The sequence below is a fragment of the Chroicocephalus ridibundus genome, chromosome 6 (genome assembly GCF_963924245.1).
Source record: "Chroicocephalus ridibundus chromosome 6, bChrRid1.1, whole genome shotgun sequence".
In the NCBI taxonomy this organism is placed as follows: Eukaryota; Metazoa; Chordata; class Aves; order Charadriiformes; family Laridae; genus Chroicocephalus; species Chroicocephalus ridibundus.
Genome location: NC_086289.1, coordinates 22,711,827 through 22,738,931, shown reverse-complemented (window position 1 = coordinate 22,738,931; position 27,105 = coordinate 22,711,827). Strand labels below are relative to the sequence as shown.

The following is a 27,105-nucleotide window of genomic DNA, read 5'->3' as shown; positions in this document are numbered from 1 at the left end:
TGTCAATTAATTATGGAGAAAGCTGTACCACGCAAGCCCCATCTCACACCCTCCATCATTTTTGCTGCTCAATATAACTTTAATTAATCTTTCCTTTGGCAATTTGAAGGAAGGGTGAGCACGCTGCAAACACCCACTGAGTATTAAATTGATTTCCTGTTTTATAGTCCTCTTTCCCTCTCTGTTGGCCCAGCTATGATTTGTGGCCCTTCACTTGGAGGCATTTTTTTCCACGCTAACATAATCCAAAGCCCCCAGCAACAATCGCATTCAGAAAAGTAACACTTTGCACAGCCGATTGCTTCAGCCCAGCTGCTCCCAGCACTGAGCAGATCCTCTCCTGCCCCATTTTCTCCCCCTACCACGAGAATTCAAATCAACCACCTTATCTCCATACCTGCAGCATTTTTGCCTAAAAAATTGGCAACGTTTTTGTCCTAAGTAGCTAAGCAATAGGGTTCAACTAGTTTCCTGCCTGACATTTGCAGTAGTGCACCTTAATTTCAAAAGCACTAATGCAAAGCCTATTGCAATCACAAACATGACGTCCAGGGTGGTCTTGTACTCTAGATATCTGGACCTAAAACCAGAAAGTAGGAACACAAAGCTCAGTTGGGCTCCCCAATAACTCCACCCATCCTCAGTGAGAGACACCACCTCACCTTGGGCTTGTGGGGCTGAAAGCAAGACCTGTAGCAGCCAGCACGCCCCAGTGCACAAGCCAAGCCTGGGGTAGGCAGGAGAATAAGGACAACTGAGTGCAGCCCAGCTGTGTGGCAATGGAACAAGCTCTTTTCAAAGGACCTTCTCCTCTGCCTTGTGGGGAACAAAAGGCCTGATTTCCCAGCAGTTTGGTAGTCAGGGATCACCTGCTCATCCCAACATCGCCTCAAGGACAGGCACAGGGACTGGCTGCCAGCAGTTTCTGTTTCAGGCATTCAGGTCCTTGTTCAACACAACTTTCATGGTAGCATGGGTTAGGAGACCCTGACCTAAAAATTTGCACCCCCCTCAGCAGCTGCCCCACAAGAGAGACTTTCTGAGCCTTCTGGCCACCAGCTTCAGTCTTCTGGGAGGAGACAATCCAGGTCAGACCTTCTCCTCGGGTAATTCCCATACCATGGGACTTGCCCTGGATTTATTCCTTGAAATTAAGTTGAGGTGGCAGAAGGAAATTTAAGACTAAAACTGCTCTAACCCTAAACTTCATTTGGAGTGGTTCAGTGGCTAAGCACTTGTCCCCCTACTGAGGACGTTTCAGCAGATGTGCCCACAATGCAAAGTGAACCATTACAGCTTATTTAATTGCATCATTTGGGGATGGATGTTCTTCCTTCAGGTGGCCTGACGCACTAGGTGTTGAAACCTCATGGCTCTCACCCCAAGCACTGCGTCAGGGGAACGGGTGACCCCAAACAGACAGGCAGGGAATTCACTGCCACCTGCCCACCTGCAAAAGAAATTGGCTCATGGCTAAAATGAAGAGAAGTAGAGAGCCATTAGCTGAGGTGCGTCCTCAAAAAAGGAAGGTAGCAGCCCAGGCCTGCTTGGAGCAAACTTTAAGGCAGGCTGACAACTTAAAACTACATGGTCCTGGATGAAAGGGAAAGGGTTTGTGGCAGATCACATCTATTCAAGGGCCAGACAAGGAAAGCAAACACAGGCTCATTTTACTCATTGTTCTTTATCCACCAACACCAGGAGAGGAGTGTTGCAGCACTGTTGGAAGAGCGAAAAGAAATGGCCAGCAGGCAGGAAAGAAATGAGAGCTATTTATGGAGGATGGCTAATTTGAGCTGTTTACAGACTTCCCCTCTGAGAGCTCGGTGAGGAGAGGGTGGCAGGGGGGTGGTTTCAGCCATTAAAAATACAACGTGAGAATCCATTAATTTTCCATAGAAACAATGTCGTCATAGAAGCGAGACAAATCCGATCAGTCATGCAAATGTGCTGATGTTAAATTCTCAGGCCTGGGTGGGGAATTTGGGTTGCCAAAACCACAACAATGAAGAGATCAGAATGAGATTAGCAGCCAGAGTGGCTGCGGCACTGAAAGGCATGGTAGGGGCATGGGATGCGACCAAAGGCATCCCCAGACTATAGCGGGGTTCATGCCCTAAACCAGGCATCGGTGCCCAGCAGAATGGACAAGAAAAAATATGCCATCCATGTATGTGATGTTGGGCACTGGGCAAATGCCACAGCCCTGCTCTGCAAACCAACAAGAACCTCCATGGAGCTCAGTCCAGGAACGAGAGGCTCAGCCCCCCACAGGAGTGGGACCCTCGCAAACTGCGAAATCAAAAGTGTCAAGGAAAAGCGAGAGGTGACAGCAGAGGAAACAGGTGAGCGTGTCTCATAGCACAACACAGCAAAGCAGTAAGCAACCCAAGTTTGGGGGAGAAAACAAGGAAGCAGGTCGGCTGCACAAGGCACCAGCACCACTCCAGGCGCTTGCGGAGCTGTGATGCAGTCTGAAACACAGCATTTATGTTGCGTTAATAAGGGGCAAAAATACAAAAAGGTAGTTTTTCCCCTTCCCAACCAAAAAAACCCAAACAAACCACAACAAAAGTGGATCGGCAGGTTTTATCTCCTTTCCTGCCTCTTCCCTCTAAAAAAAAAAAAAAAAAAAAAAAAAAAAGTCAAACTTTACAAACACTCCCCAGAGGGAGATATTACGCACAGAAAATTACAGCGGCACCCTGAGCAGGAGGAGTGGAAATCGTTCACCCTGGCAGCGGAGCGCAGCCCTTCCTTGTGAAGAATCCAGCCACCATCCTGGACTGGCCTCGCCACAAGTATTTAGGAGTTAAAAATAACCTTGGAAAATGAAGCGCTCCACCCCCTGCAGTATGCAAAACATTACTAGAGTAACGCCTGTGACAAGGATGCTTCCGGGTAAATCCCACTGCGGGCAAAAACGGTTCAAAGAAACATATGAATGAAAAAAAAAAAAAAAAAAAAAGAGAGGTTAGACCATAAATCAAAATATGAGAATTAGTCACCACTAACAGCTGTTTGGTTCACCTGTTAAGTTTGAAAACACATGGGTCGTACATTTGAAGCCTTTGAAGCTTACAGCAAAGGGAATCCCCTCTGGAGCGGTGCTGCCCATGCTTGTAGGCAGTTCCTGGTGCCCACACGCCCGGGGAAGGGCTCAGCCCATCAAGCGTCTGAGAAGGGGCTCTCGCACCTGCGCTACGCACCTCAGGCAAACTTCCCGTACCACCAATTTGCCCAGAAACAGGCACTTGCCAAGCAACCCACCTTGGTCACAGAAACCTGACCTCCAGTGCCATGTAATCCAAAGAGCTGGCTTTCCCGGAAGGGGACAATCCTGCAGAATATAGCAATACCCTGGATGGGAACGGTGCTGCCAGCTCAGTGTGACAGGGCCCAGAGTACGGGCTGCTGCAAGGGACACTTGGCTCAGGGAGGCAACTAGAGCCCCCTAAAACACCCCATATCCCCCTAGTAATTCCATGCCTGCTTTAAACTCCTACAAGAAAGCCTGAAAAAACAGACTTTTCTCATGATTTGTATAAAGTAAACAGGATCTCCTCCTTCCCCTTCTGCAGCTCAGAAGCCTGGTCAAATACCACTCTGGATTTGCACCTTTAGAGACACATGGCAAAGGACCCAAGCAGCTCGCCCCAGTAGACACTCTTTAAGTCTGCTTTGTGGTTGGGAGCATTACAAGACCGTCAGCAGCACACCCATATACAAATACTGCCCTTGCAGACATCCCTGTGCAGCACACAAAATCACAGTGCTGCCATCATAGGAGAGATTTGCATCCTGCCATGGCCTTCCTTCGGGTTGTTCCTTCTGATGCCTTAAAACCTCTTCCTTTCCAGTCAGCCCTATCAGCACTGCTCCCAGAGCGCTTCTTTCACTGCTTCCTCACCCTTTTCTGAACCCCACTGCCATAAACTCTCCATCCTTGTCTTTCACTGTTACTGTCCCATATCAGCTAAATCCATCCATCCAAACATCCACAGCAACCATTCACTGCAGTATCAGAACTCTCATCTTGGTCTATCCCATTGCAGTTGGCATGTATAAAGTCAGTGTTCTTAATACTCATTTTTTATTGTCCCAGCCATACACACCACAGTGAGCATCTGCGACTGTGCAGCAACGCAACCCTCCCGGTGTACAGAGCTCCACAAGGATTTAAAGTTCAGAACCTGTGATGGCTCCAGTTATGGAGACATTTTGGATGCAGTTTCTCCCCATACAAAGTTCCTCTCAAGATTCACACCCAAAAGCCACAGCAGTCACAATGCTCTGCTTTCTTCAGCAAGATCTCATTGCTCTCTGTTTACTAAGATTGCTCAAAAAGGTGTAGAACTGTACTCTGATCAAACCTCAGAGCTTTAATCTAGTGTGTGGATATACTAGCATACAAGTGGAAGACACAAGCGAGACAGCCATGGACCATACAGTCTTCTGTTGACACAACTTATCCTGCACCAGCATTGAGCAGTCAGGAAAGCAGTGAAGGGTTAAGTGTCATCACATCCATTCATCTTATTTATGCAGTAGGTGCCCATGAGAAGTTGGGCTTTATCAACGCACATCCTGTAACGTTCTGGTTCTCTGTTTCACTTCAAGCACTTAGCTACGTCTGGGTGAGGACATGCTCCCCACTTCCCAAGCGAGCCAGCTGCACCCTTCACTCGCTCAAACAGCAATGACAAAAGCCTGCTCAAGAATATGCATCTGTTTCATGTATGCTCGTACGGCTAATTTAAACAGTTTCCATATGTTGCCAAAAAACTGTGACTGAATGCCACTTGCAAATAAATGGGGAGATTGTCTGGCTTCCACAGAGAAAGGTTTCATCGCGCAGCTTGGAGCAACAGCTCCTTTGTTCCCAGGTCTGCCTGGGCTTCCCAGCCCCTTCCCCAGTCAGATGCTGCTGACCGGTCCAAACGCTACCTCCACTTGGGATCGTGCCACCACAGCAACACGGTTTATGGACCGTGGTGAGTAGACCTGTAGCAAACACCTCAACATGTGAAGATGATCTGTCAGGTCAGGCATTGCAACCACTCCCTGCTGCTGGTTCCAGAGAAGTTATTCATAAGACAGGCATGCTTTTTGCTCAGCCCTCATCCAGACAGTACCATTGGGTGCCAGGGTGTAGCTGTTAGTACTCCCCATAGCACAAATGAGGCACTGGGGCTCCATGTAAGCTATAATTTCATGTTTCCACATTTTCTTGTGCAGCCAAAATTAGCATCTCACTTTTAATGTACCCATTGTGTCTTCTTGCTCAGTTCCAGCCTGGCAACAGGTCATTTGTCATATTACAGCTAGACCACATCCAAACTAATGGTCTGCAGCTGGGCAGATGAGAGGACTGAGCAGACGGGCAGACAAGGCCTTCACTCAGGGGTAGCGGTCTCCAAAAAGTAGATCTGGTCACGGAAGCAGACAGTAAATTTCTCTATTTGGAAATGCAGGGAGGCTACTAGAAGGATTTAATAATTCAAAGCGGAAAAGTACATGGATGCTGCTATTTTCCTTGTTGATAATGGCATGTTATACTAGAACCCCCAGAAAGCGCAACGCAGAATCTGTGTCCTTTGGAACAGGCCCTGCACAGTAAAACCTGCCTCAATCTCTTTAGACAGAACTTGCTGAAGCGGGCACCAAATAGATGCCCCAAAGAGTCATCCAAAGGAATGTTTCTCAGGCTGCCCTGAAGAAGTGAAGCCATTTTTTTGGTCACAGAATCCAAGGTCCTCGCTCCCCAGCCCAGTGCTCCATCCATTAGACAGACCACCTGCCACTTGCCAGCACCCGGGTGCTGGAGTTCCCTTCCCTCCCTTGAAGTTGGGCTTCAAGTCCTCGACACTTCACAATGCTTCAGAAAGGGCAGCTGGACGGAGCAGAAGATGGGGGCATTCCGCTCCACATTCACTCACACACTGGGCTGTCTCCCATTGCCCAAGGCAAGGGGATTCACGTTCACCCAAGCTATCCTATTCCTACACCTAGTGGCCATCACGAAGCATCTCCTCCCTCTTTGGGGAAGCTGTCGGGGACCACAGACACGCTTAACTGAAAGTCCCCCTGGAATCTGATGTAGGGTGACGCACATGAAAAATTACTCATGCAATTGATTCACATGGTTTCCGTCATTCATAAATTCCTGTGCATAAAGGGGAGGCATCGGATTTGCACGTAACCGATCCAGACAGCTGCAGATTTCCATAGGCACTAAGTGCCTGCAGGCAGAAGCCACTCCTCATGTAATCCCATTAAACAGCTGGAATGAATGAAAATGCTGTGCGATTCCGCATGCTAATGGCAGCCACCTCTGCTTCCTCCACTGTTAGTGCAAGGTCCTCTCCAGTTCAGCCTCTTCCTGTGGGTCCAAATTACAGGAGTTATTTCATGCCCTGAACTCTGCAGGAAGCCTGGAGCACATGCAAGTATGAGGCTACAGTAATGGAAGGCTTGCCTTAGAAGGTCCTAGGAACACACTCAGGCTCTCTGTCACAGTCTGTCCCCTCACCGTAAGACCTAGCTTTTGGGGACATCACTGCAGAACACACAAGCCTTCTCATGAACAGACATCAGTACAGTGGAGATTGGGTAGAGGAGGAAAATCAACACACGGTCATCTCCAAAGGCAAGCTGGTGGAATTCAGACAAAATATAATTGCTAGTAGACCCAGCTCCAGATGGAATCAAAGGCTCTGAAGTCAGGAGGATCTCAGGTAGAAGCTGTTTGCCATTTAAAGGCCTTTCATGGCACTCAGCACTGTATCACATCACAGCAGGTATGAAGTGTCGGCATAAAACCACAGCGTCAAGGAATTTGAAGGAGGCATTGTTAATCCTTTACCTCCTAGGGAAGGCCAGAAAGATAAGCTAGCCTAACCAAGCTCGGTCTCCTCCTGCAGCAAGCCTCGCTTAAAGCATCCAGCAGAAGATGACATTCAACAAGGCTTATGCTTCATGCATAGGCAAGTATGGTCAACCTTCCACATCTCCATAAATGTTAACTCGGTGCCTTCCAGTCACATTTGATCACTAATACATAAAACCTTCATGGAAACTGGATGGTCTGTTAGCGAAGATTAGCTACAGCCAGTTTGCTCTCAACCAGCCCAGTCCCTGATTCTCCTCGCTTTCCACAGCCCACCAATACTGGGAGAAGAAAGAAGATGGGAGGGAAGACTCTCCTCCTCGGGACCATGGAGGAACAGTGATGCAGAGCATCAGCACGCGCTCTGCCATGGTGCCACTCAGCTGTCTAAAAGACAGGTTTTTTCATCCTCGCGCAGTGCACGCCTCCTGGCTCTGCACGAGAAGAGAAAGGATCCCTGTCATCACCAGTCCCCTCCGCCCCACAGCTGGACCTATTCCAGGAGTGGCATAATGAAGTCATATAATTAGCGAATATCACAATGCATAAGCAGAGCTGGTGCAAAAGCAACTTCGATTTTGACGTTTCCCAGCCTTAATGAAATGACTTTACACGGGGAATGAAGACAACTTCTTTCCCTGACAAGCTGTTTGTGCCCTCTGGATAGCAAACAGCCTGGTGTCAGGAGCGTGCCTGGCTTTGAAGTGGGAGGTTGCAGTTTGACAAAAGCAGGGAGCAAAGGGGAGAGGGGAGAGAGCTGCTTTCAGGCAGTTGCCAGGAATTAACAGTGCCAGTAAAGTCTCCCTGCGTTGGCCTTGCTCTGTGGCAGTGAAGCCCTTTTTTTGGCTCAGGCTCTGAAAACACTTCCCAGCCCCAGGCAGACCAACGTCAGGAAAAACTCCAGCCTGAAGAACTGCAAAGTAGAAACTGGTTCCAGTTTCCCACAGCAGTAAGCCAGGCCTTGCCAGGAGCACCCCTGGGCATCGGCAGGGTCACCGGCACTGCTGGAAAAAGGAAGGTGAAGTGGGAAATAGGAAGTGGCTCATTTATTGCAGAAGGACACTTGTGCCGGGTCAGAAAGAGGACCCAGCGCATAGGCATTTGCTCCAGCCGCTGCTGGTTTTCATCACATCTTGCCCCTCCAGAAAATCATGGGATTAGCTCAGCAGGAGAGCCCACGGGAGCTATAGCAAACCCCTTTCCTTCCCACCGTTAGTAGGAAGGATGAGCAGGGAGATCTGACCCCAGCTCACTCTCTCAGGCAGCGGGATTCCCGTGCCAGTTCTGGATCAGCGGAAAGCACAACGCAAGCACTTTCCAGAAGGGCTGCCGCCGTCAAAAAGAGTTTCCAGCTATTGTAACAACCCAGCAGCAGCAGATCTGCTCCCCTCCTGTCAGTTATCCCTCCACAGCCACATCAACACCACAACTTTTAACCCACCAAATGCCAGTGCTTCCCTCCATGGTACACACCTGTACTTTAATATTGACCTTGCAAAATTAAAACCACCATAAAGCAGCATTGCCTAGCACAGAGGTCTTCAAGCTGCACCCTCCTGATTCCCCTCCAGATTCTGCACAGACCTGCAGCACCGTGGGGAGCAAAGCTTTACCCACTCTTCACGCACCCGCGAGAGAGGACGGAGCTCCCTCACCATCAGACACTAAGCAGCTGAGAGGAGGCAAATCCACTGGGAAAAAGAGGTATTACCAGGGTCTAGAAGTCTGTGGAAGTTTAGAATTGTAATATTTAAGGTAGTGCAGAAAACATAACTCGGTTCCTCACATACCATTCCTCAAACAAAGCAACCAACACCTGACAATTGCTTCTCCGCACTCAACTATACAAGTAGCCTTGTGCCCATGTTTTATTCCTTTACCTGGACATTACTGCCCAACATCAGTCTCCATCAGACACTTTCAAATACTCCACAGCATTTGCAGTAAATACACCACTCCTGAAATATGTCGATACGATGGAGACTGTTGAACTACAACGCGGACAGAGGGGTGATGTGAACATGTTCAACCCAATTTTTATTTCACTCAGCCAGGAGGAAACCGAGAGCACCAAGACCCTTAAGTTTTTGTCTCTAGCTGGAACTGCTGCAACAAAAAAGATACTGCCAGCACCACAAAGAAAAAGCTTGCATCCAGCACAGAGATTTATACTCTGCATTTAATGCTGGTTAGGCGGGATGACCAAAGTTCACGGTGTCCTTTCACGTCAAAGGTGTCCCTGCTGCAGGACATGGCCCAGCTGCCCCGCAGGAACTGGGTATCGTCACATGGGGAACCAGTATTTCTGTGGCTGGTGATGGCTTCACATGCTAAGGCTGGTTTTGTCCCCTCGCCAGGTCTGACTGCACATGAAAGGTCACAAGAGCAATGACAGAAGGTGACACAATGGGTCAGAGAACAAGGGAAAGGGGGAACACATCAATGTATTTCTCTGGGCTTATTGCTAGTAGGCCCTTTTGCATCCACACACTAGATGTTGAAAATCAGTCATGACTCATGTGAAACCTCATCTGCTCCACCAGTCCTAGATGCAGGGCAAACAGCCATTGGAAGTCTGGGGAGGGCAACCCAAGGAACTTCAGAGATCTAGATGCGATAAAGAAAACCAAAAATATTCCAAGAGAAAAACCAATGCACTGCACTAAATACACTCGCTTTTGCCATCAGTAGACAATACTGCGTATAAACTACCTGAGGAGGTGCACTGTCACTGCATGCTTTCCAGGTGCCATCAGAATGAGGACAGGTTATGAACTTTCACAAGCTAGGAAGTGTTCCTATCAATTGCTCTTTAAAGCTGCTCTTCTCTAGTCACCCCTAGCTCCTAAGCAGGATCCCAAACTAGCTGAAAGGCAGTTATAAGCTCATATAATCAAAGCTTCACTCTAGACTGGCACGCTCTGGGTTCAGGGCAAACCAGAGAACCAACCCACCCACAGCACTGCCTTCGTGTTTCCTTCTGTTGATACTGATAGAGGACGCGCATTTATTCTCACAGATCTCGACACCTCCGCTTCATCCAACACAGCTGGCGGAGCACTACTACAGATCTACTACTGATTCTATGAAGATTATCTTTTATTCTTCTTAACCTCTCTGGTTCACCTACTGACTGTCCATATGATGAATACCAACAGCAGCCATCTGTAGATGCCACAACTCGGAGTTACCTGTCTATGTCCACCGTACAACCACATCACAGCAGCCAAATGCTTAGCTGAGACTGGGTAAAGAACAACTTGTTTATCATCTTTCTCAGGGGTCCAGCAGTAAAGGCACAATGTCCTTCCCCGAAATCAGGGCCGTCACAAACACAAGGTGCTTTCTGAAACCATGCTTTCAGCCACAACACCTCACCAAAAACTCCAACAGAGTAACAGGGGTTTCAAACTTCCAGTACTAGATTCCCAGATACCACAGTAGTGAGTACATCCCCTTCCTATACCGTCCTTCCTTCCATCAGCTCCCAACACAATTTTTTAGACACTTCCCTGGCGAGGACAGGCAATGGGGGAGCAACGGCATGTACCTCCTCTGGCCATCCCCTCTCCACTGCGAGTAAATTAATGGGCACATTCGAAATTATCCCTCAAACCTGAGTGGTCCAATGCAATGGCCCACCTGCAAAACGTGCTGCAGAGAAGCACTAAGCAATTCCCATGAGGCACAAAACACGTCTGCTACTGCCCTCACCATTTCCCCTCCTTTTCCCCAGCCAGTGTGATCTTGGAGTTCTTAAAGAAAAGGTTTTCTTACAATAGCTAAGGATGAGAATTTTCTGCTATTAAAACCAGCTGTGTTTCTCTCAATCTCCCCAAGACAGAGACAACACATGAGAAGCTTTGGTCTAAAAGGAGAGAAGAACGGAAACTGGAAGACAACACTAACTAAACCTCTGCAACACCTGATGCACCGACTCACAAGTGGATAATGAAAGAGTAAAGGGATGCTGCAGTTAAGCTCTGGCACATCTCATCGCAGGAGGCTACGGACACTAAAAGCTTATGCAGGTTCAAAAAGAAAGCAGATGGAAGACAAAGCTATCCAGGATCATTAAGGACAATGAAACACCTCTGGCTCAGGGATTGAGGAGTCTGCTACAGATGGGGACACTTTTTGGACTCGCTCTGTTTTACCCTGCTTATCTACACCTCCCTCGGCATTTGCTGCTGGCCTGAGGGAAACAAGCCACTGAGTTTGTTTTGAGGCAGATCAGCCATTCTTAAGTATTAACAGTACATTCCTAAGGGGTCATTTTAGCTTTAGCAAAGTTCCAAATACAAAGGAACAGATTTATAAAAGGCCTTTAGAAAGTATTTTCCAAGTACTTATCCATACCTTTAGGCTCCCAACTAACTTTAAAATTCTGGTCTGAACCGCCTTTGGTGGAGAAGGAGAATTTTTTATAAAGCATCTTCAATAAAATGTCAGTATGTAATCATCTCTCTGGGATGCTCCTAGAGAGAAGTCACAACAAAACACGCAGTATGCTGGGCATTGAACGGCAGGACAAGGTATGCGAGCAGAGAAGGAACAATGTGGTTATTATACCAGGTGGTAAACTACTGAACACACAAAGCCACAGATCAGTCTTTCAGTCTTGATGGCTAGAAAGCTTCTCCAACTCCAGCCACTAGCAGTTTTACTCTGACCCAGCTCAGAGAGCCACAATAACAGGTTGGATCGTTCCTGCCAAACCCCAAAGCACCGCAAACAGTTTCAGAAATTGGGGGGGGGTGGTGTGGTGTTCAGAAGAGTTTGCTTTGCAGGGTCCAACTTCCAGGCAGCAAGAGGGGGAGAGAGAAAATGCAAGGCTGAAATCACCCCCAGACACATTCAGCTCGTTCAAAGCTTCCAGCAGGGGGATTTAGCCGGAGCTTAAAGCAGTTCTCTGTGACTCTTTGTCACAGGAGTGTAGGTACAAACAAACAGGAGCCGGGACAAAGGGAGTCAACACACATTTTATTAGTAAAAGTTAATCGGCTTAAAGTGTGCAACTAAATAAGCAAAGCTTACATTAAAGTGACCCGCCAAGAAAAGATGCCATGGAAATAAAGTTATAGGAAATACAATATAGTCTCTATGTTCTTTTGTAATCCAGCATGATAAATATTCATGATTCTGGGTTAATGGGGTACCCAGCTCTCAGCCACCACAATAGTTTTTTGTTTATTCTCAAGACCATGAACTTTGGAACCATGAACCTGAATTTCAGGACTCTGCATTCATGCATGTTAGCAAAATTCGGGGCAAGGCAGGGGGATGGAGACAACGCCAGGACCTTGGCTTGTGACAGTGTAACAGAGGTTGCTGGCAGGCTTCTGACAATGAATAACAAGAGCCCCGGGATGCACAGGACTTCTGTATCCATCACCATCCCTGCCGCACCACCTGCAGAAGAATGAGAGAAGAGGTACCACCTGCAACACAACCCCATCCCTCACCTCCAGCCCCTCCAGGACACGGCTCATTCCAGAGTTTCTTTCTCCAGAGGATGATGGCATGCTCAGGCCAGACCTCAAGGAAGCAGCAGCTGCATGCGTGGCACAGCAGCATCACAGAGCAGGAGAGAGGTCCACTCCTTACACATGGGATGGAAGACCTGTAACCTCCCTAAACATAATCCCTTGAGCCTTCGGATTGACTGAAAGAGCATTTTGCCATTCTGAAAGCAGTCCTGCAGGGAGAGGTCACCAAGCTCCAGCCCAGCGTTCACACTGAATAGCAAACATCCTTCCAAAGCGTGCCATAAAGTGCCCCAAACCTCCCCTAGCCAGCCCCACACCAGTTGGTCCTTTGACAGCGCCGCCTTCTGCTGATAGCGAAACTGAGAAAGCTGGCAACGTTGCTACGAGACCTTCCAAAGTCTCTACTCCAAACTGTATTAACAAGTACAGATTATTGTTCCCCCTTTCAAGGTATATTCGCAGTCTTTGGGGTTAATGAAGGACATGAGGAAACTTTAAAATAAACACCAACCAAACAACAAAGAAACTGAAAGTTCAAAGTAATATGAAGAAACCAACTGTAAATGCTGAATCTAATGCATTTTAAGACTCTTGAGCTTGTTTGTTTCCCCACATTGACTCACAACTAAAAGCGAAGACTATGATCCCATAAGGTCTTCAGGAGCTTCATGGTGTATTCCACTCACCAAAGTAACACCCTCTTTCTCTACAAAAATTTCCCATTAGCTTTTCCCCCTTCTCCCATGTAATGTGCTGAACCGTGAAAGCGAGCCTTCAAACAGCCCAGCACCAAACAGCCAGGCCCTGTTTTGCAGAGAGCTGGGAGCACAGCGCTCCGCTCCACATCCCCACGGATCAGTTTGCTTGGTCTGCAAACACAGCTCACGGTCCCTTCACTGACCCCTCAGGGTTTAATTGCCTATTTCAGCCTTTGCAGCCTACCACTTGTAAATAGGAGCCATTCTTCATGCACCTTCCTTTAGGACAACCTGGATGACAAACCTTGCTGTAGCGAGCTTTACTCCTCCCCTTGGGCAGAGCTCGTTCTGACCAGCAGAACCTGAGCAGCCACAGGACAGGCAGTGCACAGGCCAACCATTTCTTCAGAATACAGCTTCTTCTAACAGCACGAAAATCTAAAAGAAACAAGAATGCTCCCTTCGATTTTAAGTCTTTGACACTTCGATTGCAATACTTCTATACACAGGACTACCACAAAATATTCATACATCAAGAGGAGGAATTTAGCAAGAGCTGAGAAATTAACACAAAAGATGAAAGTGTACTTTTGGAAGGGAAACTATTTCTCCAACTAGTGAAATACCACCTATCAGTCTGCCTTGAATCACAGAAAGGCTCTCTCTAAAAATCAAATACATTAGTAAACAGCAACAGACTTCTCAAAACTGAGGTAACCTGCCCAGAGCGCGTGTATTTAGCTTTTACTTTTGCAATATTTTACGCTCATGCAGCTATTGCAAAGATAAAGATGACTGTCCAGATGGAAGAATATACAGATGTGCACAGGAGGAGGGGAACTTGTTGGGAAGAAAACATTTTCCACATTCCCTGTGTGGACTTTTGCACACAACGTCCTGTTCCTCCTGGAACAGGGGACACCCCCACGCCCTCCCTCCCAGCTCCAAGGACATGCCTCCTCCCCTCACACTTGCCAGTCCACACCTGTAACGACGGGCCAGTGGGACAGCCCAAACCTGGCCGCTCCTTCCATTTCACACCAAGCAGAGGCATCGCTATGAAATATACAGGAACGACAAATGCATCAGGACCCAGCCCCCAACACCACCCAGGAGGACAGAAGGAGCTGGCACACCTGATGGTTTGAGGGTCTCCATTTCATGCGTGCTTGGAAACCCCACCACAAACTCACCTCTGCCAGGAGATGAGGGATTGGACAATGGGTGAAGTGGGCAAAAGAACAGAAAATGCTCTTCTCAACGTCCAGACAAAAAAAGAAGGCAGCCAGGAGTTTTACTTCTCATGCCAGCATCCCATGACTAACCAGCAGTTTACCTTAACAACAAAGCTTTCCAAGAAAAGGCAGAGACCTGGGCACTCGAGCAATGGCCTTAGGAGATCCCAGCTCTCTGCCCAGGAAACAGCAAAAAAAACCCACCCCAGCATATCACATATCACCTTCTTACTGAAGCATGAACAAAGAAGAGAATATATGGCAGAAGAGGCCAAAGAGGGGAAAAACAGAAATCAATAGGATCTAACAGAGCGTGACGGAAAATCACTTCCCCCATAAAAAGAGGTTACTTGCCAGGTTAATGAATCTTTTCTGTGCTGTACTTAGACACCCAGGAAATGGAAGGGGTCAGAGGAGCAGTGTGGGTGGGAATGCAATTCCTAGAACATGCTTTCAAGAACAATCAAAGGTTAGAGATTAAATCCTGGCAGCGGTCAACTGCACAACACATCAGCAGCCTGATACATGGGCCAGCTGCAGCTCAGAGCAAAATACACTCCCAACATCAACAGCACAGCAAACAACAGCCTTCTCTCCCCTGCAAAAACAGCCCGACGGGCCACCCCGGCCCCTGCGAAGGGTCAGCCCCAAGAACTGGAGCACCTCTGCCTTCGCAGGTCAGCCGTGCCAGCAGGGACAACACGAAATGGTCTATAGGTCTCTGAGTAACTGCAATAGAAACACAAAAACCAGACAGCATCAGAAGTCACACTGTGCAAATAACTCACAAAGTTTTTGGCCCAGCAGACAAAACTTCTCAAAACTCACTTTTAGGATAAGAGCTGTGCCTTACTCTTGTCGGGAACTCACAGGCAGCAGACAAACCAACAGAGAAGCAACTGGACAACGGCAGGATACAAGATCTGGTGGCCACAGAAGCCTGAATTAGACCTCCGGACTATCAAACACATCTGAAGCCAGGTGCATATAACTTTGAAGGGTGGTTTCTTCTGACTGGAGCCCTACTGACAGGCTGCATAAAAGAAGGGCAGACCCTTGATCTTTTATCACTCTCCTGTCCACATGTAGCTCGAGCTGGCAATAGGCCACTCAAGGAACAGCTCTACTTAGGCCAAAGATACTTGCTGAGGGAAATGCAGGTGCATGACTTCCATCCTTTTCAAGACCACTTAACTCATAGATCAATATATTAGGTCCTCCCACCGCCTGCCAGGATCATTTACCAACTGCCATTTCTCAGTTCGGGGACTCTTGACTCCAGTACAGCTCAAACACCTTGGCCATTCAGCTGTCCAAGCTTCTCCTGCAGCAGTTGCCTCCTTTGCCACCCAACTTCTGCAACAGAGACATGGACAATGCAGCCAAAGTCCCCTTTGTTACCCCTATTTGATGTGGTCTCAGGGTAGACACGTTGCACAGGACAGCTGGTCGAGAGAGGCAGAGTTCCAGTTCACATCGTTCAAGCCTACCTTCACACGCTGCCTTCAAGGAGCTACGTCACAAGTTCTCAAGTAGACCTAACACTGGCATTTCTGCAAGATGGAGTTTTGACTTTGGAAGTCCAGTACATCAAAGAGTTTTTATATCTGGGGAATTTTAAAGCAAAATCCATGCCTTACTGAACCAATACCTTCATCCCACAGCATCCCGCCAACACACACATCAGTGCGGACAGTCCTCTACATCCACAACAGACACCTGCCCCTGGAGCAGGGACAGGCCCTTCTGTCAGGTACGGCCACTGCTAGCAGGAGACAGGGCACGGTTTGTACATCAATTTCTCTCCTCCAAACTCCGAAATGAACAAACGACCCCCAGCAAGTCTCACCTGAAATTCAGCACGCAAAACACCAACCAAAATAGCTAATTTTGTCAAAGCTCTGAGCAAATGAAAACATTGCTGATGAGGCAATGCTATCTAAGTTCAAAGTCGCGCTGACGACAAGGGGGAGACTGGCAACACCCACAGCCATGACACGAGGCCTGGAGAAAGGTAATTCTCAGCACCCTCCAGGACCGCATCAACCAGCTTCTAATAAGGAGACAAAGGGACTCAACTGTACTCCAACACCAACCCTACAGGAGGAGAAAAATTGTTCAGCAGACCTGAACTTGTAAAAATAACACGGTGGTACGCTCTGCTCTGCAAACAGCTTTGGGGTTTGCAGATGGGGAGGTTAAACAGATGCTTTTTGCTTGGGTGCTGACATTTGCACGAATACAAAATGACTTGAGAGGATGTGAATTTCCGCTTGGGTCTGAAGCTGAGCTGATTCATGGACCGGCAGCAGCTGCAGGTCTCTGACAATTTGTATCAGCCAAACCAGAGGGTGATTTACCAGTGGCTGGGGTTTCGCGTGGGCTTCCTTCAACACGCAGTTAAACATTTCTCTCCATTCCAAGCTGGGCTGACACAAACTGGCCAAGAAAGCAATCAATCATTGAGAGTTCTTTAATCAAGGGCTTCCTTGCACACTTAAGCAGTTCCTATTGACGGGGAACCTTCCTGTTCAGGAAGTGCTAGAGTGGATCTGAACATCAAAGTACAGGCGCCCTTGGAGCTCAGCATTTCTGGGAGGCTCAGCTACAACAAAGGAGGGGGGAAAAAAAACCTAAACAGAAGACCTAGTCACTGAATCAAAACAGCAGCCAGTTTCTGCTCAGTCATCCATCCCTTCTGAGCAGTGAAAGCACATTTCGGCACTAATTGAAAGCAGTTTGGGTGCAGGTTCGTACCTGCAATGCTAGTAATCCAAGACAACCAGGTTGTTCAATATCAGAGGTGTCTCCTTCCTTCCAAGGTTGCCCGTCTCCAAAAAGAGCATACAGACCTTCCTGTCAGGTCAGTGTTCTCCCCAGTCCCAGCACCATCTCCTTGGCACAGACAGCTCTGGACTCTGATTTACAGAAGCCGGCCCCACCGTTTCCCTCTGGTTTCTGGAAGGAAAGGGGACACTGGGACAGCAGCCCCCCTATTACAGCAAACAGCCCGTTGCACAGAACGGGCTCATCGTGCCCAACGCAGCAGGTAAATGCACACCGTCACACAGGGCTGCTGTCAGGTGGGTGAGGATGGAAGAACCTCCTGATCACTGGGAGAACAGCCTGAGTTACTGCTGGGCTGGGAGAGGAGATGGGGCACCCCACGGGCCGGGGGAGAAACCATCACAGAAAGCAAAGAAGGATTTGAGCAATCCTCAGGCAGGGACTGGAGAGAGCTTCAGGAAAAGGGAGACGGGGGAACATCTGAAATAGGTCTGTAGGAAACACAGAGGGAAGCAGGCAGAGACCACAAGGGTCTCTGCAGCAAAGGCAACACGACAAAAAAAAAAAAAAAAAAAAGGAAATGGACATATTAGAGAAAAGAGGCTAGAAAATCCGGCGTATCAGGCACGCGGCACCTGCGATTTCCCAAGTACAAACGCGCGAGCCTGGCCAGGCTGCAGCAGGTACCTGTGGTTACCCGGCTCTTCCCCACTCAGACCGGGGCAGCAGCCGCTCCCCTGGGAGACACCCGCCGGCACAGGGACAGCAGTCAGAAAGAGGTGGCTTACCAGTACCGTGCAGCTCGTTCTTGGACTAGCTTAGCTCTTCAGCGAGGCGTAGACATACTACATAGGGAGAAGAAAGACTCCAAACACAACTGCGAAGGCAGAGTATAATTACACAAGTGGAAAGTGCCTCAAACCAAGATCCCTGTCTCTGTGGACTTTTAAAGCCTGTAAGAACAGCAGCACAGTTTCCAAATGCCTTGGGCTGGGGCTCTGTGATTTACTAATCTTATGCCACAGAACACCTGAGGAACGAGCAGTCTTCATTGGTCAAACCTGTGCAGGCTGCGGTCAAGGGCACACACCTGTGAACTGCACCCAGACCACAAACTTCAATAAAAGCTCCCCTGCTACTGCAGAGAAGTATCCATGACAACTCCAAACACCTCTTCCTCGCCCTGCCAGGCTTCTTTAGGGAAATATAAGCCCTCTGTCCTAAACTTGCCCATCCCTTGTCCTGTTCATTGCTAAACCCCAAGGTGTAGCTATAGCACCAAGTGTTACATCTTATGCAGGACAAGCAGATCCAACACGCCACACAAAACGTGAAAGATCAAGCACGTTTTTGTCAGATCCCAAACAGACAGCTAAACACTGGAAGGACTTCAGGCACGGATCTCAAGTGCTCCTTTGCCCAGGTATCATAAGGTTTTGCTCTCAAACTCCCCAGGCAAAGAGCTCCTGTACCTGGGAACCTCAAGCTGCAAGAAAATGGTCGGTGGTTATTTTTTCTTTAAGACGCAGCCATTAACTTGTTCTTGGATTATAGTCTAGGATTATAACAAAATCCACCTTAAACCTTCCCTTTGAGGAGAAAGCTTCTGCTGCAGCTCTCCCTCACTGCAAAACACGGCCTCCCCAACGGCGAACGGCTGCATTGCTGAATGCTTATAAAGACAGGGTGTCTCTGGTCCTCACCCACCTGTTTTCCTGCTGTCACCTCCCAAAGCAGGTAAATTAAAGGCTGAACAGTCTGTTCTCTCATTCTTTCTCAGACCACCCAAAAAGACTCAGTCAACTTCCTCCTTGAGCATTTAACCCTTTCCACAACCTACTGGGGGTGGGGGAAAACGTAAGGGGAATGGTTGCTGGTGAGAGCTTTCTCATTCCTCTGTAACTGTTTGCATCAGCATTGAGGAATCCACGGACTGGGTTGTATCCCAGACTCTTCCCTCAAGGCACACGTGTAAGTACTGGTGGCAAAGAAAGGAAACTTTCTCTTCTGGAAGCCCACATGGCTTCAGGTGTCAGGAGACCAGGATTCAGCTCCCAGTACCGCCACCACCATACTGACCGCCCTTGGGGGAGCTGTTGGCACCCACCACCATCTCCTACAACTCAGAGCCCCATGAAGGTACCAGAGGCACTGGTACCTTCACCGCAGCTGCACTGCCGCTCACCTACACCTTCCACACCAGCTCAGAGGCTTCAAAGCCTTATGGAAAATCCATAAGATGCAAATGAGATTCCTCCACAGGAATCTGGGATTCCCAAGCAAAGGGAGGGTTGGCACGTGCTCTGCCAGTGCTCCCACCATTGCCAAACCAAACTGGACAACTTGCGAGACTGCAGGAAGGCACTCATCAAGAATTGAGTGGGCTGAATCCACAGCATGGCCTGCAACAAGCTTTCAAGTTCCCCTGCTAACGTGACGGATCCATGCTTCCAACAGAGGAAACAGCATCTGCATCCCGCTCAAAACCCGAGCAATATTTGAGTGACCCAGACTTTACAAATCCTCTCTCCCCTTTCTCATTGGATTACCCCTGCAAGGCTTTCGGTTCCTAACAGTAAATTCCTCAGCTGCCCACAGAAATATCTGCGCACAACTTCAGATGTTTGCACCGCAACCCAAAGGAAATTTGCTGCCTCCAGAACAAAAGGCGCTGTGCCTTTACAGAGGGAGAGCTCAGAGGAACAGAACAACAGCAAAGCACAGTTTATGTCTCTCTGTGAGAGCTTCTCTCGGGACAGCACTCAGTCGTGGTGTGAGAGCTCTGGCGTGGGGTATTTAGAAGCTGGTGTATCAAATCACCAGGTGGAGCAGGAACAGGGATGCACAGTGGTACCCTGCGACCAGGCGAACAGCATCCACCCACAAAGGGGCAGTGGTTTGGCAGGAAAAGCTGCTCTATCGTTGCCAAACTGCTCCTCTAACAACTTTTCTAGTGAGAAAGAAACAAGGGAGATGGGAATACTGCTCAGTTCCCCAGCGGTGCCTCCTCACACCTCTTGCCTCACTTCTGCCCCTTCCGAGCTCACATTCCCAGCACTTCGCAAAATCCCCAGTGACCAACTCACTTTGCCGGTGCCATCTGCTTGCCAGAGCCCCGATCCCCTTCCTCAGCCTCCCCACACCAGGGCCGCCTGCTTGGGAGCTCCACAAGCAATGGCCCAGGGCAAAGGCCATTTCTCTGGCTCCAAATCTCATGGAAAGAAGCCGAACTTGCTTGCAAGGCTCATTTGTACCTATATGCAATTCCTCCTCAGCAACGCAAACCCTCCTGAAGGGCACTTGAGACAGGCGCAGGCAGCAGGAGCCCCAGACCCTTGTGGCTCCTGCCTCAGGAGGACGTGGCTGGGCAGGCAGGTCTGCCCGTCTCCCGACACAAACACCTGCACAGAGAAACACCATGGCCCGATTGGCCTGAGGGTCAAGACTTGCCGTATGGTCCGTGGTCGGACTTGGTCAACCTATAGACAGGACATGTCACACGAGAACAAACTGCCTAGCTGGAGCAGACAGAACCGTGTCAAGAAACAGGGGACCCTCAATGGTCCCCATCCTGGAAAATGACCTACCGATGGAAATGCCAGGCGTTGGGAAGCAACACTGCACCACCAGCTCACAAAGGGCAGGAGGCACTATACTAGGAGCCAAAGCATTTAGGAACCAAGATGCTGAGACCAAACTGCAGCTTTTTCTCCTCACCTGCTCATTTGGCAAGTGAAAAAGAGCCTCATCACAGGCTTGCCGCTGGATGGAATGGGTCATCAAGCCTGTAAATATCCAGGGGACAAATTACTCCATGCCCAGCTCTCCTTCCTATTTATGTCTCCCACCTCCCCTCGCTGACTTAAGTTGGACTATACCATCTCCAGAGGTCACTTTGAACCTCAGAGATTATGCTCTTCACCTCCAATTAAAGTTCATATAAGCTTGCACCAATATAACTACCAGAACGAATTGCAGCCTATTTAATTCCTTTGGTTCCAGTTTGCCTGAGGAGCCCCAGAAGGATGCGCTTGTTTTGCTTACCAGGCATCCATAGTTTCTGCTGCTGCCTGTCTGTCGGGCAGCCTCACTCAGACCTGAACCCTGGCCTGGGTGTCTTTAGCTGGACCCTCTGAGCAGCAGATCCGTCCAAAGCACGTGTCAGGCTTATGACATTTTTCCATCTATAAGGGAGCAGATCTGGGCAGGAACCTTTGCACCGTTCCCTTTGACGTGCTCCAGTGACCTGCCACAACACTCAGCAAAACCCACCCAGCAGAGTCAGCACTGCCACCTCCCCCCGCAGCTCAAACCCACGGCACAGCCCTGCCGCAACTGCCCCTTTATCACCCATTCAGGCATCCTGCCCTCTCTTCCTACCCTATCAAAAAGGCTGTGGCTGCAGGAAAGCAGCCACAGATTAAGAAAAGGAAATCCTGGATGGCTGGAGTTATGAGGTTGAGCAGCAGTGGGGTTACGGCCCATCAGCTGAGCCCTGGTAACTGGACACGTGTTTATACCAGTAGCTCAGCAGTTGCAGTGATTTAGGAGGTTACTGCCCTGTGCTGTCCATCCTGCCTTGCTGCTGGAGATGATTACACCCTTCGCTAATGCAACAGAGAGGAGCATGTGCCAGGCTTTTCGCTCCCAGACCAGCAGATCAACCATCGACCGTCTGCACTCAAGCTCAGGGCATGAGCTCCAAGGATGAGGAACTGGCAAGTTTCATTTCATAACCTGCCAGATCTAAATCCATCACGGCCTCTGGGTCACAGCCATTAGCCTGCAGCAAAAAAAAAAAAAAAAAGTAGCAAAGCACTGTAGTTTTAACAGCTTTGGAAAACACGTAAGCGGAGCAGCAGTTTGTCTTCGCAATGGTCCAAGAGCCTGCATACAATCTGCAGCCACAAGACATGCCCAGGAGCCCGTGCCTACAGCAGCAATGGAAACATTCCCGCAAGTCTCACGGTGCCAGCTCTGTTTCCACAGACCATCAAAAACTTCCCCGTGCAAAACATAGCAGGCGCCTGAGCTTTTCACAGCAGGTCTGCAATCGCTGCCCTCTCGCCAGGCATGCTTCTAGACAAATACTGACGCTGTCCCACCAGTGGAGAAACTCAGGCCCAAGGAAGTTAAGAAGACTTGTCACTGCTATAGCACATCAGGAAGAGAGTGTGATAGACTTCTTATTAGACAACAGTCCTGACATAGCCCATCTTGGAGGGACAACTCCATTAGAGGTGTCTTCACTTCATCTCACTTACAGAAACAGACCTCGTCACTTGTTAGCCTTGACTGGACTGACCCTTTGGGATGTTCAGCAGTGAACACCTGCTTAGCTCTGTTAACACTGGAAGAGGAAGAAGGCTGCAAATGCAAGGCAGGGGGAGGAGGAGAGGCAGGGTCTAACACAGGTCTGTGTAGTAGAAGCCTTGCTTGCTCTGTTTTGGGGACGACTTGAAAAACTGGAGGCATTCAGTGCACAGAGATAGGTACCTGGCATGGGAGGAGTGTCTTACAGCCCAAGTGCTCTGCACTTTAGGTTGCTACAGCCCACATCTCTGGAGACATTCAAAACCTGCCTGGATGCGTTCCTGTGCAACCTGCTCTAGGTGAACCTACTCTGGCAGAGGGGTTGGACTAGATGATCTCCAGAGGTCCCTTCCAACCCCTATCATTCTGTGATTCTGTGAAACTGTATCAGAGAGCCAGAAAGCACGGCCAGTCTGGTCAGGCTGCAAGAGTCAGAGTCATATGGTCCATAGAAAAGAAGACTGAAACACGGGAGAGGGGGTAGCAGTGCTCACTGGTGAGAAAGGCTGCAGCAAAGCAGAAGGCACTGTACTGTCCTCCACACCCACGCAGACTCGGGGAGAAAAGCAGACTTAAATGGCAGTTCTGGAGCCTCAGGTCAGACAACAGAAAAGCCAAAGCAACACCGGGCCAGGCTGCCTGGCAGCCCCCGCCGCAGACAGAGGTGCCAGCACTGGCAGAAACACCAGCCTGGCCCTGGGCTCCAGAAAAGCACTGTGTGACCTCCAGAGGTCTTGTTCACTCCTTCCTCTCTATGGGAAAGAAGACATTAGAAAAGTATTAGAGGCAAGCCCTGAGAAGTCAGAATATACAGATCATTTCTGCAATTGATCCTGACTGAATTGAATTGACAGGAATAACACACATAATGTTTTTCTCCCCACCAGGAGAAGAGGTGAGGACATACAACGCAGGGAAGCTGCGTTTGCAGTCCAGGCTCTTCTCTGTGTACATGCAGAAGTGAGAGGCAGAGAGCCTGGAAGATGCGGGGGCTGCAGGAGAAAGAAAGGGTCTTACAGTAAAGGCAGGTAAGTGGCAGGTTGGGGAAATGTTTTTTTTTTTCCTTTTCTGCTGCAGGTTCCCTGTTTGATGTCAGTCAGTCAATTAAAGTAAACGTTCTCTATGTGGTCCTTAAAGGAGCACTCCTCATCCTCCGCGTACTTGACCTGACAGTAACACCCAACAGTCCCAAGTGCAAGTGAGGCACACCAGAGGTGACGCTGTACTTTTGAGGAGAAAGCAAGGATAATACATTTTCAGACGGGAAGGCCAAAGCACTGTACCTGCCTGTCTCCAGGTCTGTAACATAGCTCTTTCATTAATAACTACTTTCACTGGAAAGAGAGAGATACGAAGCCATTCAGAAGTAGACACAAACACAGTAAAGCATATTTGTGTGGGCTGGGTCCCATACTGATTAAAAAGAATTTAACCCCCCCCACCAAACCATATATCAAGTCACAGATGACTAACTGATCAAGGGAATGTTTTGTACAAAAAAATACTCCGTGGAGAGAAGAGGACCGAGTTGAATTTCAGAATAAAATCAACCACTCATGACAGCCCATGTGCAAGGTCAGTTAAACAACTTGCTATACAAGACGGGGGAGCTCTGATAGACATTGCTCGTCTATGCGAGCAGATACGGCTACAAGTCCCCTAAAAGCAGTCAGGAGAGAGCTGATAACACAGGAAGCTATCACGAAGGGACACTGAGGAACACCTAGGCGAGCACTTGGGGCGGGGGGAAAGCCCCAACTCAAAAGAGAGACCAAAACCACCACACACAAAGAAACTCTTTTTTTTTTTTCAATTCCTACAGTATTAAGAAAACAGGACTTTGCGCAAAGTTATCTGTAAATGGAACAAGACTAACAAGGTATCGATTGCCAATTTCCCAGCAGAGAAGCAATTCTCAAGACCACAACATTTGCCGATAGCCGGAACCAAAAGGAGTAACAGTCACACTGAGAGTATGACCCAGTTTTCCAGAGAGAAAACCCGGGTTCGAATTAAGCTAATAGGGATGACAGAAGCTCTTGGGAGAAATGAAGCAGTTAGAAAGGGTTACAACGAGCTGAGGAAGAACTGAGCGCAGTCTAACAGGGGGACGAAAAACTCTGGAAAAGGGAGGGAGGCAGCAGCTGGAGGGATGCGGTAACTTGCCCACAAGCAGCTGTAAAGTCTGGGGATTCGCAGGGAAGCTCGGCTGGAGCCCGGGGGTGTGGTGGTGGCCGTCCCTGCCCGCCGGGGAGCCCTGGGCGAGCCCCTGGGCAGAGCGGTAGCCCGCGGGGCTCCGTCGTCCTCCTGCCTCCGCGGGGCTCGCACCGCAACTCCCGGCCGGAGGGACCCCGGGACAAGTCGGAACAGCTGCCGACAGGCTGCAAAAATGCACAGAAAAAGCTGAGATGGGCGGGAGGGGCAAGGGGGGGGGGGGGGGAGCGGGGGTGGAACGACCCCACCAAAACGCCAAGTACCGCCGGGCATTTCCCTACGGCTTTGCAGAGGCGATCGGGCGTGGGAGGGGGGCGGATAACAGGTAGGGGGGGAGAAAAGATGGGGGGAGCGTGAGATAATTTTTTAAGAAAAGAAGCAAAACAGTTTTTTAAAGAACCCAATTAAAAAACAAACAAAAAAAACCCAAACAAAACAAAAAAAAACAAAAACAAAAACAAAAAAACCACCCGGGGCTGCGACCCGCAGGTAATGGGGGCAGCGGGGCAACCAGAAACACACACACCCCCACCACCACCTCCTCACCGGCGGGACGGGTGCCCGCTGGGATGCGGGAGAACGGCGGGATGCCGAAGGGGCTCCCGCCGCGGCCAGGTGAGCCCGGGACCGGTGGCGGGCGACACCGGGAGGTTACCGAGAAGCGCTTGTGAGGGACACCTGTCCGCCACCACCGTCCTTGCAAACTTCTCCCGGAGTTACCGCCCGCTCCCGCTCTCCCCCCTACCGGCTTTACAAGGGTCGCGGTACTCCATCATCTCCTCCGCCGCCTCCTCCGGTTCCCCCACCCTTAAGGCATCTCCCCGTCCTCCCGTCCCGGCAGTGGGTAGAAGTAGAAGCGACAGCAGCAAACGGCGGAACGGGCCGACCCCGCGGCCCATAGCGACGGGAGAAGGCGGCACGGCTGCCCGGGGATGCGGGCACTGCAGCCCCGCCGCTTCCCGCGGCGGCGGGGCGGGCGGTGTGTGTGTGGAGGGGGGGTACCGCAGCTGTCACTCAAGGGATGTTCAGCCAATCAAGTCCACGCCCGCGTCTCTGCCCCGCCCCCGACGGACCCCCGATGCCCCGCCCGGCCCGGGGCGCGGGGGACCCGCGCCCCGGGCCGGGCGGGGCATCGGGGGTCCGTCGGGGGCGGGGACCCCCCCACACCCCGTCGCCCCACTTGACCGGCCAAAGCTCGCCTGTAATACCCGTAATTTATTTTTTGTTTGGTTTTTTTTTTTTTTCCCCATAATTTTTAATTATTATTATTGGGTTTTTCGGCCGCCGGCGGGAGGAAACGATATACGAGGCAGACGCAGCCCCCCCTGTAAGTGGGGGGGGGGGGGGTGAGACCCCCCGGGTGGAGAAAGATAGGGAAGCACCCTGCCCTCCGCCCCCTCCCTGACTAAATTAAGAAATTTCGTTTGGGAATTTAAGGGAATCACACAGAAGCACAGAATGGCGGGGGGTTGGAAGGGACCTCTGGAGATCATCTGGTCCAACCCCCCCTGCCAAAGCAGGGTCATCTTAGAGCAGGTTGCACAGGAACGCATCCGGGAGGGTTTTGAATGTCTCCGGAGACGGAGACACCACCACCTCTCTGGGCAGCCTGTTCCAGTGCTCTGCCACCCTCAAAGTAAAGAAGTTCCTCCTCATGTTTAGGTGGAACTTGCTATGTTCCAGCTTGTGCCCGTTGTCCCTTGTCCTGTCCCCGGGCACCACTGGAAAGAACCTGGCCCCATCCTCCTGACACCCACCCTCTAAGTATTTATAAGCATTGATAAGATCCTCCCTCAGTCGTCTTTTTTCCAGACTAAAAAGACCCAAGTCCCTCAGCCTTTCATAAGAGAGATGCTCCAGTCCCCTAATCATCTTGGTAGCCCTTTGCTGTACCCTCTCCAGCAGTTCCCTGTCCTTCTTGAACCGGGGAGCCCAGAACTGGACATAGTACTCCAGACGCAGCCTCACCAGGGCAGAACAGAGGGGGAGGATGACCTCCCTCCACCTGCTTGCCACACTCCCTCTTGATACACCCCAGGATGCCATTGGCCTTCTTGGCCTCAAGGGCCAAATAAGTAAGTAAGTACAGGGAAATTAAGAAAGATGGGACAAAAGGTAAGGATGTGCATCTATCCCTCTCCCCCTCTTGTTGAGCGCCTTGCAGCAGCTTTCAGGGGCAACCGGGTCGTTTTACTGAGAATATGGGCTTTGGGATACTCCATACACAGCCAGGCTTGGGAAATCAGGTGGGTGGATCATGTGCGAGATGCTCAGCTGCATCAAAATCCATGCTGTGGTGTCTGATGTGGTGGACCACGGCTGTGCGGTGTCTCAGACACCTTTAACAGCAGAGCACCTTGGAAAGCCCTGGTCTAGTGGGAGGTGTCCCTGCCCATGGCAGGAGGCTTGGAACTAGGTGATCTTTAAGGTCCCTTCCAACCCAAACCATTCTGTGATTCTGTAAAGCATTGTGCTTGAGG

The 27,105-nt window shown here is 49.8% G+C and overlaps 1 protein-coding gene and 1 long non-coding RNA gene across 8 annotated transcripts in view; both read right to left on the bottom strand.

The window, feature by feature from the left end:
• Positions 1-25,582, bottom strand: part of TLL2 (tolloid like 2) — a 126,472-nt gene extending 100,890 nt beyond the window's left edge. For all 7 annotated transcript variants that reach the window (XR_010071649.1, XM_063339078.1, XM_063339080.1 and 4 more), the window contains exon 1: positions 25,371-25,582. Coding sequence is in view for 6 of the 7 variants with exons in the window: in XM_063339078.1 (XP_063195148.1) it covers positions 25,371-25,524 (154 nt within the window). In the remaining variant the exon portion in view is untranslated. The remainder of the gene's footprint in view (positions 1-25,370) is intronic.
• Positions 11,921-14,301, bottom strand: LOC134516946 (uncharacterized). The gene is made up of 3 exons (XR_010071504.1): positions 14,270-14,301; positions 13,381-13,514; positions 11,921-12,301 (listed from the first exon to the last, which is right to left on the bottom strand). It is a non-coding gene; the product is annotated as an uncharacterized LOC134516946 (long non-coding RNA).
• Positions 25,583-27,105: the final 1,523 nt, after the last annotated feature.